This window comes from Capricornis sumatraensis, chromosome 19 (genome assembly GCF_032405125.1).
Source record: "Capricornis sumatraensis isolate serow.1 chromosome 19, serow.2, whole genome shotgun sequence".
In the NCBI taxonomy this organism is placed as follows: domain Eukaryota; kingdom Metazoa; phylum Chordata; class Mammalia; order Artiodactyla; family Bovidae; genus Capricornis; species Capricornis sumatraensis.
The window spans coordinates 10,871,252-10,886,720 of record NC_091087.1 but is presented as its reverse complement, the minus strand read 5'-3'; the positions used below and the strand labels follow the sequence as shown (position 1 = coordinate 10,886,720).

At 42.5% G+C, this 15,469-nt stretch overlaps 1 protein-coding gene across 1 annotated transcript in view; it reads right to left on the bottom strand.

The window, feature by feature from the left end:
• CHSY1 (chondroitin sulfate synthase 1) overlaps positions 1 to 15,469 on the bottom strand; it is an 81,871-nt gene that overhangs the window by 59,631 nt on the left and 6,771 nt on the right. Inside the window, exon 2 of the mRNA XM_068991125.1 lies at positions 5,850 to 6,345. Coding sequence (XP_068847226.1) covers positions 5,850 to 6,345 — 496 coding nt within the window. The remainder of the gene's footprint in view (positions 1 to 5,849; positions 6,346 to 15,469) is intronic.

Here is a 15,469-nt window from a genome sequence, read left to right as displayed (position 1 = left end):
AAGAAGCAGGCAGCACGAGTGCTCAGGATTTGCGCCATCTAGCCATGTGGAAGCCTGCCTGGTTCTTGAGCAGGAAAGGTTAAGGGGCAGCCTAAAGGAACGAAGAAGGCATCCCAACATAACACAAACCAGCTCTATGACAATTAGCATTAAGAAATAGTATTTCTTCTGTGATGAAAGGAAAAAAACTCAGGCTTCTGATGTAAGGATGTTCAATATTCCTTTAAAAACCAGTCAGACTAACACAGAAAAACTTCTCTTTATATTTTGCTCTAAACTCCAATCTCCCTTGGTCTAAAAAAAGAACGTCATAGATCTTACCGTCAAAGCTATGGTTTTTCCAGTGGTCATATATGGATGTGAGAGTTGGACTATAAAGAAAGCTGAGCGCAGAAGAATTGATGCTTCTGAACTGTGTTGTTGGAGAAGACTCCAACCAGTCCATCCTAAAGGAGATCAGTCCTGGGTGTTCACTGGAAAGACTGATGTTGAAGCTGAAGCTCCAATACTTTGGCACCTGATGCGAAGAGCTGACTCATTTGAAAAGACCCTGAAAGATTGAGGAAAGGTTGAGGGCAGGAGGAGAAGGGGACGACAGAGGATGAGATGGCTGGATGGCATCACCGACTCAATGGACATGGGTTTGGGTGGACTCTGGGAGTTGGTGATGGACAGGGAGGCCTGGCGTGCTGCAGTTCATGGGGTCGCAAAGGGTTGGACACGAATGAGCGGCTGAACTGAATAGATCTTATCTTTCCCTGTTTTATATTTTTAAAATTAGTATCACAAAGTTTTACACTTCTAAGTTTTTTTCAACTATTTCATGACCATATATATTTTTATCTCCTTAACTAAAGTCTCTGAGAGAGAAAAAGGCCATTTTTCTTTCATCCTTCTTTGGCAATTTCCTACCAGTTTCCCTTAACAAACACTTACCAGTTAACTCAGACCTCACAAATGATGGTCTTGGTATACTGATGTATTCCCCAGACAGTTCAGCATGTGCCAAATAACAACCCCTTGGGTCTGGAGGGGGCGGGTGGAGCGTTAGGGGTTGGGGTAGCAGGAGCCCTCTGGAGGCAGCTTCCTCAGTACGTGTGCCATGATGTAAAAAAGACTGGGAAACATTAGGATACATCACTGGTTAGAAACACTGCTAGAAAAACACTAGAAACAGCCTGAATGCCATGAAAAAGGTAACACTCTTTTTGTACCAAATTGAAAATCTTCCAAGACATGTAAGTGTAGCGTAGCAGGATGTGCCTAGTATGCAGAGCACGCTACCATTTGTATAAAGAGGGGGAAGACACACAAACGTAACTGCTTATGCACAGGACAGAGGAGCCTGGCATGCTGCAGTCCATGGGGTCGCAGAGTCAGGAACGCCTTAGGGCCTGAATAACAAGAAACCACATACAGCGCGCAACTGTAAAGGCGCACTGTGGGGACTGACTTTGGGGGACCCGGTGGTTGGAGATAAAGGTGGGAAGACTTATCTTTGTTAGCCCTTTGCACATACGAATTCTGAACCACGTAATGGCATTAACTATTAAAAAGATCTTTAAGTTGCTAAAAATGGGCTTCCCTTGTGGCTCAGCTGGTAAAGAATTTGCCTGCAATGCAGGAGACCTGGGTTTGATCCTTGGGTCGGGAAGATCCCCTGGTGAAGGGAAAGGCTACCCACTCCAGTATTCTGGCCTGGAGAATTCCAGGGACTGTATAGTCCATGGGGTCACAAAGAGTCGGACACGACTGAGCGACTTTCACTTTAAGTTGCTATGTCTATCTATTCCTGTTACTGACTTTCACTGGTAATGATCATTTTCTACCCCAAACACATTCAATACTAGTCCAACATTGAGTTAAAATCATACAAGAAAGATCTGGATGCTGGTTACCCAGCTGTGTCCAGTTTGCCAAAACCCACTGAGCTCTGCACTTAGTTATGATCTGTGCACTTTTCCAGAGGCATAACATACACTTCAATAAGAAATGAAGATGAATGGGTTACTTGGCTCAACTTTTGTTTTGTCCCTCCTATTAAAAGAGTAGTGTGTGGTATAATATGTCATGTATTTGCCTAAATAAATTACTGTCTCAAACTGTTCAATAATGTTTCTTAAGAAAAGAATGTGAGGCAGTGATGCTGACCCTATGTAACAAGGGACAACCAGGCTTGTGAGCTGCTCCTGACTCTTTCCGACCAACATTAACAGTCTCAAGGCCCACACTGTGCTGCGAGGTAACAAACCTTGAAGAGCATTGCCAAAAACCACCTAATGGTTTACTATATTTAAGTCACATTTTTTCAATATGAAAATCATGTTTTGAAAATGCCAAGGTCATGAAAAACAAAGAAAGAGGCTGTGCAAACATCCCAGATTAAAGAGACGTGACAACCAAATGTAATGCCTGACCCCAGGATGGAGGCTGTAATGGAGCAGGACGAGATGTTGCTGGGACTTTACTGAGTCTACAGACATTATGTTTAATTTACTTAAGCTGTACTGTGGTGGTATAAGAGAATTTCTATATTTGTAGTCAAAATACACTGACCCTGTTTAAAGTAAAGGGCCACAAAGAAAGCTAACCTTAAATGGTGGCTGAGTATGTCTATGTCTCTGTACTGGAAGGAAAGGGGGTCAAGTGGGAATACAAGCAAACGATGGCACAAATGGATAAAACATTAACAGGTTACTCTGAGTGTAGGCTTGCATTTTTTTTTAAAATTCCTGTAATGTTCCTATAAAATTAAAATGATTGCCAAATAAAGTTTTTAAAGTCATGTATTAAGACTCAGCCACTATTAATAGACAAAACAGGGACTTCTCTGGTGGTACAGTGGTTAAGACTTCACACTTCAAATGCAGGCGGTCACAAGTTCCATCTACGGTCAGGGAACTAAGATCCTCATGTGCTGTGTGGCATGGCCAAAAAAAAAAAAAAAGTCAAAACAAGTGTAGAAATGAATCTGAATTTTGATTATGACAGCTGCTCCTAAGGAGCCACTTTAATTACGTAAGTGTAATCCCAAGGTATTATTTGGGACTTGCAAAAAGGAAAAAAAAAAAATTACACCTTCTGGCTATGTTTATAACAGTACCTTCCAAGATCCAAAGCTTAACATAACTGTCTTTAATATAAGACTCCACCTCAATAATTTCTCATAATGTGAGCCTTAACAGAGAATCTAGATTTTACAGAAAGTTTAATAAAAGTTCCTCATCCACATGAGGGGATTATGGTGAACACAACAATAAATTCTAACGACTTTTCAGGTTAGAACTGCTTAAAGCCCTCCATAAAGGGAAAGAGAAAAGAAATCAAAAGTCTAACAAAGGGGTAAATGCCTCAACAGAATTCTTAAAAATGATGGTGATAAACTCTATGTGAAAATTAAATTTACAGAAAAATATATATAAAGTTCCTGTGACCCAAGGAAGGGAAGAATTTCTTAAGACATAAAATGCACAAACCACACCGGGAAAGAATGATGAATTAGACTACACTTAAATTCATAACTTGCATATATTAAAAATACCATATTTAAAGTGAAAAGACAAGCTACACTCCAGTAAAAGATTGCTGCTGTTGTTCAGTTGCTCAGTCAGGTCCAACTCTTTGGACCCCATGGACTGTAGCTTGCCAGGCTCCTCTGTCCGTGGGATTTCCCAGGCAAGGATACTGGAGCGCGTTGCCGCCTCCTCCTCCAGGGGATCTTTCCAACCCAGGGATCTAACTCGAGTCTCCTGCACTGGCAGGCAGATTCCCTACCTCTGAGCCACCGGGGAAGGCCCAGGTGAAAGACATTCTCCCACAAAAGGAGAGTCATCTGGTATAAGCCTTGTGGAGGCCAACCCAGCAGTATCTAGAAAAAACTGTCTTCAGGCTTTAGAGAAATGCAGAGGAGTGGGGCCTGCATCCAAGGTGACTCAGGAGCTCCTGGGCAGGGACAAGCAGTGCCGGTCACACAAGCAGTGAAGGGAGCTTCCTCCCCCACCAGGCCCTTTTTTTAATAAGGTCATTTACCAGACACATCAAGTCTAACCAGCAGTTCCAAGTATACAGATGGGATGATTCCAGCACCCTCCCTTCAGGCCTTACAAAACTTTGGCAATCACATGGTAAAAAGAGAAATAGCCCCTCAAACTGGCTCCCAACCCCTACAACCTCAGGATAATACTTTCTCCCTCCATCTCGGCATTAATGTTAGGTCTAAGTTCTTGATAACTCAGTGCACTGAGTGTTGGTGCCTACCAGCAGCATATAAGGTCTAACAGTGTGGCAACACTGAGACAGACCCCGCCCACCAGTGCAGGAGATAGGAGAGACATGGGTTCGATGCCTGCATTGGGAAGATCCCGTGGAGGAGGGCACGGCAACCCACTCCAGTACTCTTGCCTGGAGAACCTCATGAAGAGAGGAGCCTGGTGCGCTACAGTCCGTAGGGTCGCAAAGAGTTACATAGGATGGAAGCGACTTGGCACGCACATGGCACACCTCAAAGGCAGGCCTATCCTCTACATTTCTAGCAAGAAGGCTAGCTCCTCAGAGTTCAGGGGCAGTATAAACCACTCCAGAATATAGAGGGCATTACACATTTTAAACATAATGAAACATGTTAAAGTTAAAACTACTTAATTAAGGATGAGGAAAATGCAAGAATATCATCAGCTGTATTTGTTTAAAACTCCACAAAATTCCCAAATAGCTTTCCCAGCAGCAAAAATCCGTGAAAACTGAATCCCCCTTCGATTCAGGGAGCAACAGCTGGTGGATGGGGAGGCAGGGGAAGAAACAGAGATGACAGCGTTCACTCGGATGACATTCTGACTTAAAAGGCAACTTTTATAATTGGAAACTGTAGGAAGACTACCTCCTGTGTACTTGAAAGTGTCCACTTCCCTAAAAGTTTAACCAAAAGAAACAGTATGATTAGGAGACATTTCAAAAGGAGTCCAGGGGAAAGACAAGTACAGGCAAGAACACCATTTCTTCACATAAGCACTTCAGAAAATTAACTCTGAAGACAGGCTAACAGTTTACATCTGAAGCTGCGTTTCTTTTTCTTGGGCAAAGGTCTAGCAATTCCCTCTGTGCCTCACAACTATCAGTAGTTTATCCATCTAAACACAACACAACCTAAATAATTTTTTCCATTCTGACTAATATCATATCCTGCAACTGCAGGCAAGAGGTGAACATCTGCCAATAAACACAAGAAAGTCAAAAGCTAACTCATATTCTCCAGAACTATTAAAAAGAAAACATCTCCAAGTAGATTTCTTTCTAAAATTGCACTTATGTATCATAATATAACTCATAAACTGCCTATTTTGAAAGGAAAACTATATTACAAACTTCCAGATCTTAGTAACTGTAAAAAAGTCAAGGTTTAAAATAAATGCAAACCCAAATACTGTCGGTTGTTTTACATTATTACTCATTTAATGAATTCAAAACATGTAAGTCTCTAAACTATGCGGTCAGCAGGACCAGATGAGAGGCGTCAGGCCTTTGGAAGAAAAAAGGACACTCTCACAAATCACGTCTGCAGAATCCGAGGTCAGAATAAACGAGTCTTCAGGAAAATCATGAAAGTATCACCGTGACCTGTATTAACCCTTTTCTTTGGGTCCCAAATGCCATCATTAACTAAAATTTCAGGACCAAAGTACAGAAGGTAAATTTAAAAGCTAAGAGAAAAGGTAATAAGAGAGAACTCAAAAGAACTAAGGTAAAAATATATAACTTAGTACCAATTGTTAAGTGCTAAGGAGGACAATATCAGAGTTTCCTATGACTGGTCCAGAACTAATAACAAAATCAACAGATTTTCTTCTTCTTACCTCGTAAGACCAGACGCACTGCACCCCTGCAAACCTTCGGACGCACCTTCCCACCTCAACGTCCTCGTGGGTCGTATACATTTCCCGGAGGCACTTGCCGATGTGTGGGACCATTCTCCGGAGAACTTCCCGACTCATGATCACGCCAGGCCCCCCCATACAGAAGTTCTCGCCAGGTTCCAGAGCAAGCTTCCCCATTTCTTCCGTGGTGCCCAGTCCCGTCTGCCCAAGAAAGAGGGGTTCACTACTATTCAAACTCCTCAGAAAACTCTCCAGACGGTCTCCTTTGATGTAAACATCATCATCTGCTCTCATAAACCATTCGTATTTGTCCAAGTAGTGGTCATGCATGTACTTGAGCATCATGAAAGACTTCTTCTGGGGTGGGTAGGAGTCGTCCACGCCCCGTAGCGGCACTACTGGAATTGAGATCGATGTGTCTGAACCCTCACTGGAGAAGAATTCAACTTTCCCAGGAATTGTCTTGGACCACGTCCTGGAATTAAAATAAACATCAGTGAGAGAACAGCTCATTCCAAGCTTCCCATTTCTATAAATTCCCATATCGACTCACGGTGAATCACTGTACATTCAAAAGGATGATAAAAAGCTACTCGATATGCTTGCTTCTCCTTAACAGAAGCCCACACCACCGGGTATTGCAAAGTTCTAACTTGTTTTCAAAGGAATCCCAACAAAAAAGAATGACTAATATTAAAATATTTCCCAGATAACTATGTTTTGGCTAAGGCTGGAAAGTCGAAGTCTACATATTCAGCTTAAGTTTCTGATACTACCGACTCTCTACCTATAAAACCCTCTGCTCTATAAAACAAAAGATTAAAAAATAAAATTGTTCATTCAACACATTTTCTTGGAACGCTCATCAAGTGCCAAGTATGTGCTAGGCCACAGGGATGCAGTGGTGAGCAAAACACAGATCCTCCAGCTGAAGCGCAGTCAACAGGAGGGCAGATACACATCTCTCTCCAAGGGAAAGGCGAGCACAGAAAGGATGCGAACCAGGGCGGAGGAGGGACTGCTTCCCTGCGGTGGGGGAGCCTCAAGGGTGCAGCAGGCCCAGAGCGCAGGGGCAGTCTTGGGGGCAGAGCAGGGGAAAACTGCAGGGCCTGACAGCCCCCCAGCGATGGGGCCTTTCTGCTTTAAAACAGTAGGAAGCCGCTGGCGTCAAGGTGAAGGGCCCTGAGCTCTGGAACATATGCCTTTCATAGGAAACTGCTCATCCCACTGCCAGAGGAAACATTAGGGGTCAATTAAGAGAAAACAGTGACAAATTCTGCTGCCAAACAACAGATTTAAGGCCATTTTTCCTTATGCTTTCTTTATGCTACATAAAGAGTTGAAGTAGTCTAGCTACAAAAATACATTTATATACAAACGACTTCTAGGAAAAACATATCATAGAGAATAAATGAAACCATACATTTAGCCTTAATACAGTCAAAAAGCATAGTTTCCAAATAATGTTCTTTCCAATATAGTCTTATTGTAGGTGACTGTTACAATTGTATTTATTATAGTGAAAAACAACTGAAAGTCAACGGAAAACAGACTCCTGTTCTCTGTAGGCTCAGATGATGGTGAGCATTTTTAGCGATAAAATATTTTTAAATTAGCGTATGTACATTGGTTTTTAAACATGATGATATTGTACACCTAAAAGACCACACTATAGCATAAATATAACTTTTATATGCAGTGGGAAGTCAAAAAAAATTGTGTGACTTGCATTCTTGTGATACTTGTTTTTCTGCAGCAGCTACAAATTTCCAGTGTAACTATGAGATATGCCTATACTGCCAGTTGTAATCACATAATGCCAGCAACCGTAAAATGCACCTTCACTTCAGAGATGCTAAAATGTGAAAACAATGCCCATCTTAGAATGTATATAGTATAGTAGTTGTGTTGTAATGAGTGCTAAGTCGCGTCAGCTGTGTCCAACTCTTTGCAACCCTATGGACTGTAGCCCACCAGGCTCCTGTCCATGGGATTCTCCGGGAAAGAATATTGGAGTGGGTTGCCATGCCCTCCTCCCGGGGATCCTTCCAACCCAGGGCTCGAACTTGCACCTCTTCTGTCTCCTGCACTGGCCTTTTCACTACCAATAGTGCCACCTGGTAATGTTTTTCCCTTAATGCCTATGGATTTAAAATGGACCTACAGGTCTTATGCCAGTTATAGAACCCTTAACAAAGAATCTGGCATAAATGAAACCTAACTGGACTACAGAAAATATACCAGGTTACTACATTTTCACAAATGATATGCTCCTGAAAAGAAGTATGCAAACATAGCAGGAATAAGGCAATTAATGTAAAGAGAAATCAACCCCTCCCATAAAGAGAAAGTCCATTTTAAAATGGCAATCAGCCCCAACCTACACAAAATATAACTCATACATCAGTCCCTGGCATGTAACAGTGTTCAGTAAACACTGGTCACCGATGTGAAGTAAGTGACTGAAAAATACCTTTGTACATGTGTGGGCATGCTAAAGGGAAGAAACCACTTGTTTCTTATCTTTGAAAACTTTCCAAGAGAGCCACATTAATATTCCTATGTGCACAAAGAAACCAATTTTATCAGAACACAACTAGAATGCAATTATTAAGAGGTAAAATCCACAGGCATACTTGAGTTGAAATATACTACCATTCATGCTACTTTTGAAATGCAATTTAAAGCTAAATAGTCTGTAGTATCTCACAACTGATTTTAAAAGGGTAATGAATAAAATCAATTTAGCTTTAGCTTCCATCCAACTGCTTCTGTGATTAACAACACAGACCAAGTTCAAAGTAGTACTAAAGTAGTCAGTCCCAGAAGCCATTAAATACTAAAGCATCATGGGATTGTCTGGAATACAGGGGCTGTAAGACAACGTCTACCTCCACAGGAAAAACCTGGTCTCAAGACACAATATGATGTGTGACGGCTAAAAGCACGGACTCAGGAATCAGGCTGTTGGGGTGAGAATCCTGCCCTCACTTTGGGCAAAATATTCTGTGCCTCACTATCCTTATCTGTGAACCGGGGATAATAAAAAATATCTGCTTTGTAGGGTTGGGGTGAGGGTTAAGTGGATTATTATAGCTAAAAACGCCAGCCTGGCGTGAGATAAGCATGTCTACAGGTGTGACTCATTAGGGAAGACAAGAGTTTGCAAATAAAATAAGGTACTGAAATAAAAATGAGAGAGAGAGGAAACTGTGGGCTGAACTTGGACAGTCGGCCTCAAGATTACACCCCGAAGTGAAAGCACAGAGATAAATGCTGCTCCTCTTACTTCTGGCTAAAAACCTGACACTGAAGCTACATGACAAGTTCTAGCATATCATGAACCTCAAGAGAACATCAGGGTGCAAGTCTAAAAAGACTTTAAACTGTAAAAGCGCTCTCGCTTAAAACTCCGCAGTCCTTCATACTAAACTGAGGATAAAACCCATTTGGTCTGGCTCTGCTTCCCATGGCTGCCCCACAGAGAATACAGAGACGGAAGCCTTAGCGGCACAACCATCAGTGACGTGATTGATGCTTGAACTGTAACCTGAATGGTGTTAATGTGTCCAGGAAGAGCAAGCAATTAATTTTAAAAACAGACAATCTAACTTTAAACCATCTTTGAAAGCCTCTCTGCAGCTTTAAGATAACACCAACCATTACTATCTTTTCCTCAGGTGACCCGTGGAAAAATCTCATGCTGCCCTTTGGCTTAGATGGCTGGTGATTTGAGGGAAATCTCTCAATATGAAGTTGTTGTAAATCCTTTAATCTCGATAAATTACTATCTTTTAACTTAGGATACCTTTAGCTTAACTAGCTCCATAAAGTTAAAGAGTTCTGGAACACAAATCATGATTCATCACCCTAGGGGAACCAAGGTGAGGGCATCGATAATTCCAAAGAAATGAAGAAAATGCTACTGAAGAAGCAAACTGCCCTCCCCTTTCTGAGACAGAAACAGGTTAGCAACCTTAATTTTCATAAGCAAACATCAACTTTGCCATCAACACATTTGTAACTGGGGGGAAAGAGCTCCTACTTAATTGAAACCACAGAACATCTGAATGCCAGAAAGCTCACTTTTCAATGAGCTGATAACCAACTCTTGCTAAAGCAGACAAGATAACTGAAGTCTGTGAATGCCAAGTCAATAATCCTCCTTTCCTCCAGGCTTCTAAACCCTGCCCCTATACCAAGTTAAGTCACAGTGAAGTCACACGGTTGGGCAACATTAGCTTCGCTGAGGAATGCCTTTGCTGAACTGGGATTTAATAAAAGTCTCCATCTCTATTTATGTCACTTTAAGAAAAACTACACAAAATACATTTCTGTACAAAACCACATCTACAGTATGAGTATTGTCCTGGGTATACATTCATGTGGCTAATTTTTAAAAGCAAGCAATAGAATACCTGTGATTTGGATTAATAGAGGAACAGAAGTACACACACAAAGTAAAATAATGTACAACTCTACCCCAAAGTGTTTACTGTAGTTATTTTTGGATAGAGGATCAGAAGGGATTTACTTTTCTTCATGTTTTCTACAACAAATACAGAAAAAAAAAAAAAATTAAGTCCAAGGGAAAGCTTCAAACTAAAAAGCATCCAAAGAAATAGAATTTGACAAGAGATAATTTTACTTGTGTAATACTTTTTACTCTATTCAATGGGGAAAAAAATAAGAGAAAAATGGCGTAAGATTGAGTACTTTTCTTTCACATTTTCTAAGCTTTAAAAGTTTATATTAAGTTTTATAAATAAGGGGAGATTTTCTGTGAGTTGCCCCAAATCACTATTACATATGTGGTCTGATGGTTACAGTGTGTTTGAAAGGACTCATGATCAAATCACTTTGCAATTTCTAGTCAAGGAAGGAAGGGAGAATATAGTTTTCCCCTACGAATTGATAGGTTTGTTTTTTTGTTCAGTCCCTCAGTCACGTTCGATTCTTTGCAACCCCATGGCCAGGCTTCCCTGTCTTTCCCTATTTTCCTGACTTTGCTCAAACTCATGTTCACTGAGTCAGTAACGCCATCCAACCATCTCACCCTCTGTAGTCCCCTTCTCCTCCTGCCCTCAATCTTTCCTAGCATCAAAGTCTTCTCCAATGAGCTAGCTTTTTGCATTAGGTGGCCAAAGTTTTGGAGCTTCAGCATCAGTCCTTCCAATAAATATTCAGCACTGATTTCCTTTAGGATGGACTGGTTAGATCTCTTTGCAGTTCAAGGGACTCTCAAGAGTCTTCTCCAACACCACAGTTCAAAAGCATCAGTTCTTCAGCACTCGGCCTTCCTTATGGTCCAACTCTCAACATCCATACATGATTACTGGAAAATCCATAGCTCTGACTAGGTGGACCTTTGTTGGCAAAGTGATGCCTCTGCTTTTTAATGCTGTTTGTCTATGCTGGTCACAGCTTGTCTTCCAAGGAGCAAGCGTCTTTTAATTTCATGGCTGCAGTCACCATCCACAGTGATTTTGGAGCCCAAGAAAATAAAGTCTGTCACTGTTTCCATCATTTCCCCATCTATTTGACATGAAGTGATGGGACCAGATGCCATGATTTTAGTTTTTTGAATGTCGAGTTTTAAGCCAGCTTTTTCACTCTCCTCTTTAACTTTCTTCAAGAGGCTCTTCAATTTCTCTTCACTTTCTGCCATAAGGGTGGTGTCATCTGCATATCTGAAGTTATGGATATTTCTCCCAGCAATCTTGATTCCAGCTTGTGATTCATCTAGCTTGGCATTTTGCATGATGCACTCTGCATAGAAGTTAAATAAGCAGGCTGACAATATACAGCCTTGACATACTCCTTTCACGATTTTGAAGCAGCTTGTTATTCCCTGCCTGGTTCTAACTGTTGCTTCTTGATCTGCATACAGGTTTCGCAGGAGGCAGGTAAGGTATTTTAATTGAGGAAGCAATAGCAGATGTTTTTCTGGAATTCCCTTGCTTTTTCCGTGACCCAACAGATGTTGGCAATTTGATCTCTGGTTCCTCTGCCTTTTCTAAATCCAGCTTGGACATCTGAAAGTTCTCAGTTCATGTACTGCTGAAGTCTGGCTTAAAGGATTTTTGAGCATTACCTTGCTAGCACGTGAAGTAAGTACAACTGTGAAGTAGTTTGAACATTCTCTGGCATTGCCCTTTTTTGAAACTAGAATGAAAACTGACCTTTTCCAGTACTATGGGCCCTGCTGAGTTTCCCAAATTTGCTGGCATACTGAGTACAGCACTTTAACCACATCATTTTTCAGGATTTGAAATAGTTCAGCTGAAATTTCATCATCTCCACTAGTTTTTTGTTTGCAGTGATGCTTCCTAAGGCCCACTTGACTTCACACTCCAGGATGTTTGGCTCCTGTAATTATGCTTGTGTAATTAAATGTTCACATTTATATTCTTCCCTATTACAGAAAGGATTTAAGACAACTTAACCAAAATGCATACAAGATGAAAAGAATAATCAAAAAATTAGGCAAAAGAAAAACAAAAGCCGGAAAGTTGGAGCAAGGCATGAAGGTGGTACCTGCACCAGAGAGGACAAACTCAGGGTAGGGGCTGCCTGCCCACCTCAGTACCCATGACCGTGATTACCCAGTGAGCTCAAGGGGCGAGACCTCATCAGTTGTCACACGTCCTCTACGTCCGCTAACATGGCACCAAATTTAGTTGTAAGTCTTTCAGCAGGCAACCAAGAGGAGTCACAAGACTGAGCTCCACTGTTCAGGGTCAAGTGGGATAATGATTCTAGATACTAAGACCTCAAGGAAGTTTCTCCCCTGCGTCTACGACAAAGAAATGGAGCAAAGGTCCGGAGCACCCTTACAGGAGGCACAATGCGATGGAGCAGCAGTCTTAGCTCAACCTCCCAAAAAAGCCCATGAAGGACAGTTCTAGACTGCCAGTCAGAGCAGCCACGGGCCTGGAGAACAAGGAGGGCTTCCCAGGCAGGCTACCCAGTGAGGACTCACAGCCTCTCCCGGAACTGAAGGAATGTCCCTGGCAGGAGACCACAAGCCTTATTCAGCCCATTACCTCCAGGAGCACTGCAGTCAGAGTACTGAGCTGCAGCTACCCTCTTCTATGCATGTGGTTTCCGGTATGGGGCTTCCTCTTTTTAAATGTTTAACTGCCTCGCTGCTATGACCGTATGACATGAGCAATCTCAAAGTCTTTTGGAAGCGGGTGGGGAAGTATATAACAGGGATCACAAATGTTGGGAAAATTTTTTAAAGGGAAAATCATATTAGACCACTTACCATTAATCCTGAAAACTAGACTTAAGCTAAAATCAAACATTAAAGAGCTCCCCCACCCAATAAAGCTGCTGGACGGTGGATGACAGCTTCCCACCTCAACAACAGCCTGGGCACAAGCCCAGGAGGCAGCACCTTTGGGCCTAGATTCACAGCAAACAACAGAAACACTTATCCACAGAGACCACAAATACGCCATCCATGAAACACAACAGTTAAACTTCGGAGTGTTAATAGCAGAAGATAAATTCTGACCCTGTGGTCCATCTCCAAGCTTCAAGTCTCAGCTACTTTTAGAAAGCTACAAGTTTGTATTTTGCTGCTTACACTTAAAGAGTGTAAACACACAACTAATTCTTAACCATTCATAAACAAAATTAAGTTTTCAAATGTAATTTTAAGAAAAAAAAAATCAGCGTTGTTTGAAACCACCCTGAACCCACAGGCAACTCCTGTGAAGCCAGTCGTCGTCTTCTGCTGGAGTGCTTCCTGGCATCAAGCCTGCTTCACAATCATCAACAACGCAGCAGTTACGGCGTAAGGGGCAGTGCACGCTGAGGGCATCAGACACTCACACTTACGACAACGCCACGAGACGTGAGAGGTACCAAGACCCACCTTTACAGAGGAGGAGACTGAGGCTCAGAGCCAGGTAAGTAACTTGCCCAAGATCACACAGCTAAAAACGTGGAAGCCAGGCCACCAGTGAGGTCTGACTCTAACACGTCCACTGGCTTGCACACGTCACACTGCTCTCCCCGGTTATTACCCACACTCCTTCTGCAGTCCCTCCTCCCTGCTCCGTGTTTGTGCTTAGTCCCTCAGTCGTGCAGACTCTTTGCGACCCCAGGCACCGCAGTCCGCCAGGCTCCTCTGCCCATGGGGATTCTCCAGGCAAGAATACTAGAGTGGGTTGCCACGTCCTTCTCCAGCGGATCTTCCCAACCCAGGGACTGAACCCAGGTCTCCAGCATTGCAGGCGGATTCTTTGCCATCTGAGCCACCAGGGAAACCCCAGCTGAGAAAACAGGCATCACAGATAAGGAGACAGCCTTATACCTGCTTCAGTCACTGCCTCCCATGTCATCTGTCTGCCTGGCTAAGACCTGCCCATCGAAGGATACCTTCATAGTTTGGGCAGATTTCAAAGGCCAGAAGACTTCATTCAAAACTAATTTCCTGAAACTTTCATTCTGTCTTTGGGTCCCTTTGTCACTCCGAATCCTGCCCAATTATTTTCTGGTATTAGGTTGCATCTAGGTTCAGTTTACAAAGCAATCATTTTAATGGCATGAACAGCTACATTTTCAATCATCCTCAGGCTTTGCAAGCCCAGAGTTGACATCAAATCAGAGCAGACCACCTCATTTTTAATCATCCACAGAAAAATGTACTTAACTACAGAACAAACATAGTAGCCACGAACACTTCAGTTCATGACACAATTAAGGTGAGGTGAACAGTTTCGCTACCTTGTTCTAATAAGATGTGTTTATCTTTTGGCCATGGAGGGTCTTTGTTGCCACACACAGGCTTTCTCCAGCTGTGGCGAGCAGGGGCGGCTCTCTGTCGCGGGGCACAGGCTTCTCACCGCCGTGGCTTCCACTGTGGAGTGTGGGCTCCAGGCTCAGCTGCTGTGCCAGACAGGCTCAGATGCTCCTCGGTATGGAGGATATTCCCAGAACAGGGATCCAACAGGTGTCCCCTGCATTGTAAGGTGGATTCTTTACCACTGGACCACCAGCCAAGCCCTAGTTTCGCTTCTTTTACATTGTAACTAAGTTTCTCATTCCTCCAATTTCATCCAGAACCAGAAGCCAAAAAGACATTGACAGAAGATGGAGGCAGAGAATACTATGAATACACAGAAGCCCTCACATTAAAAACGCTGTCACCCGACTCTCCTCAGTATCCTCTGGAAGTGTACAGATACAGTAACTGATGAAATACAGTTATAGTTACACCACATAAATGTGTTATCCCTACATTTTGGGGCAGGAATAACTGTCATTTACTGAAACAAGAATGGCCCTGACCTCAAACCCCAGGGAACCCAGGGCCAACACACCACCTGTGCCCAGCACTCAGGCAGATACCTGCAATTAACACGCTCAAAACTGCATTCATACTTCCTCCCAAGAGCTGTCACCTCTCTGCTTAAAAAAAAAAAACAAAAAACTATAGTCATGTAGCTTTATAATAAAATAAGTTCTCACTGCAGAAAAACTCAAAAACACAAAAAGCGCCCAGAATATGAAAAATCATTCAGCATCATGGTATGTATATCTTCTACACTTTCTCTTCTATATCACAGAAAAAGAAACATTTCATT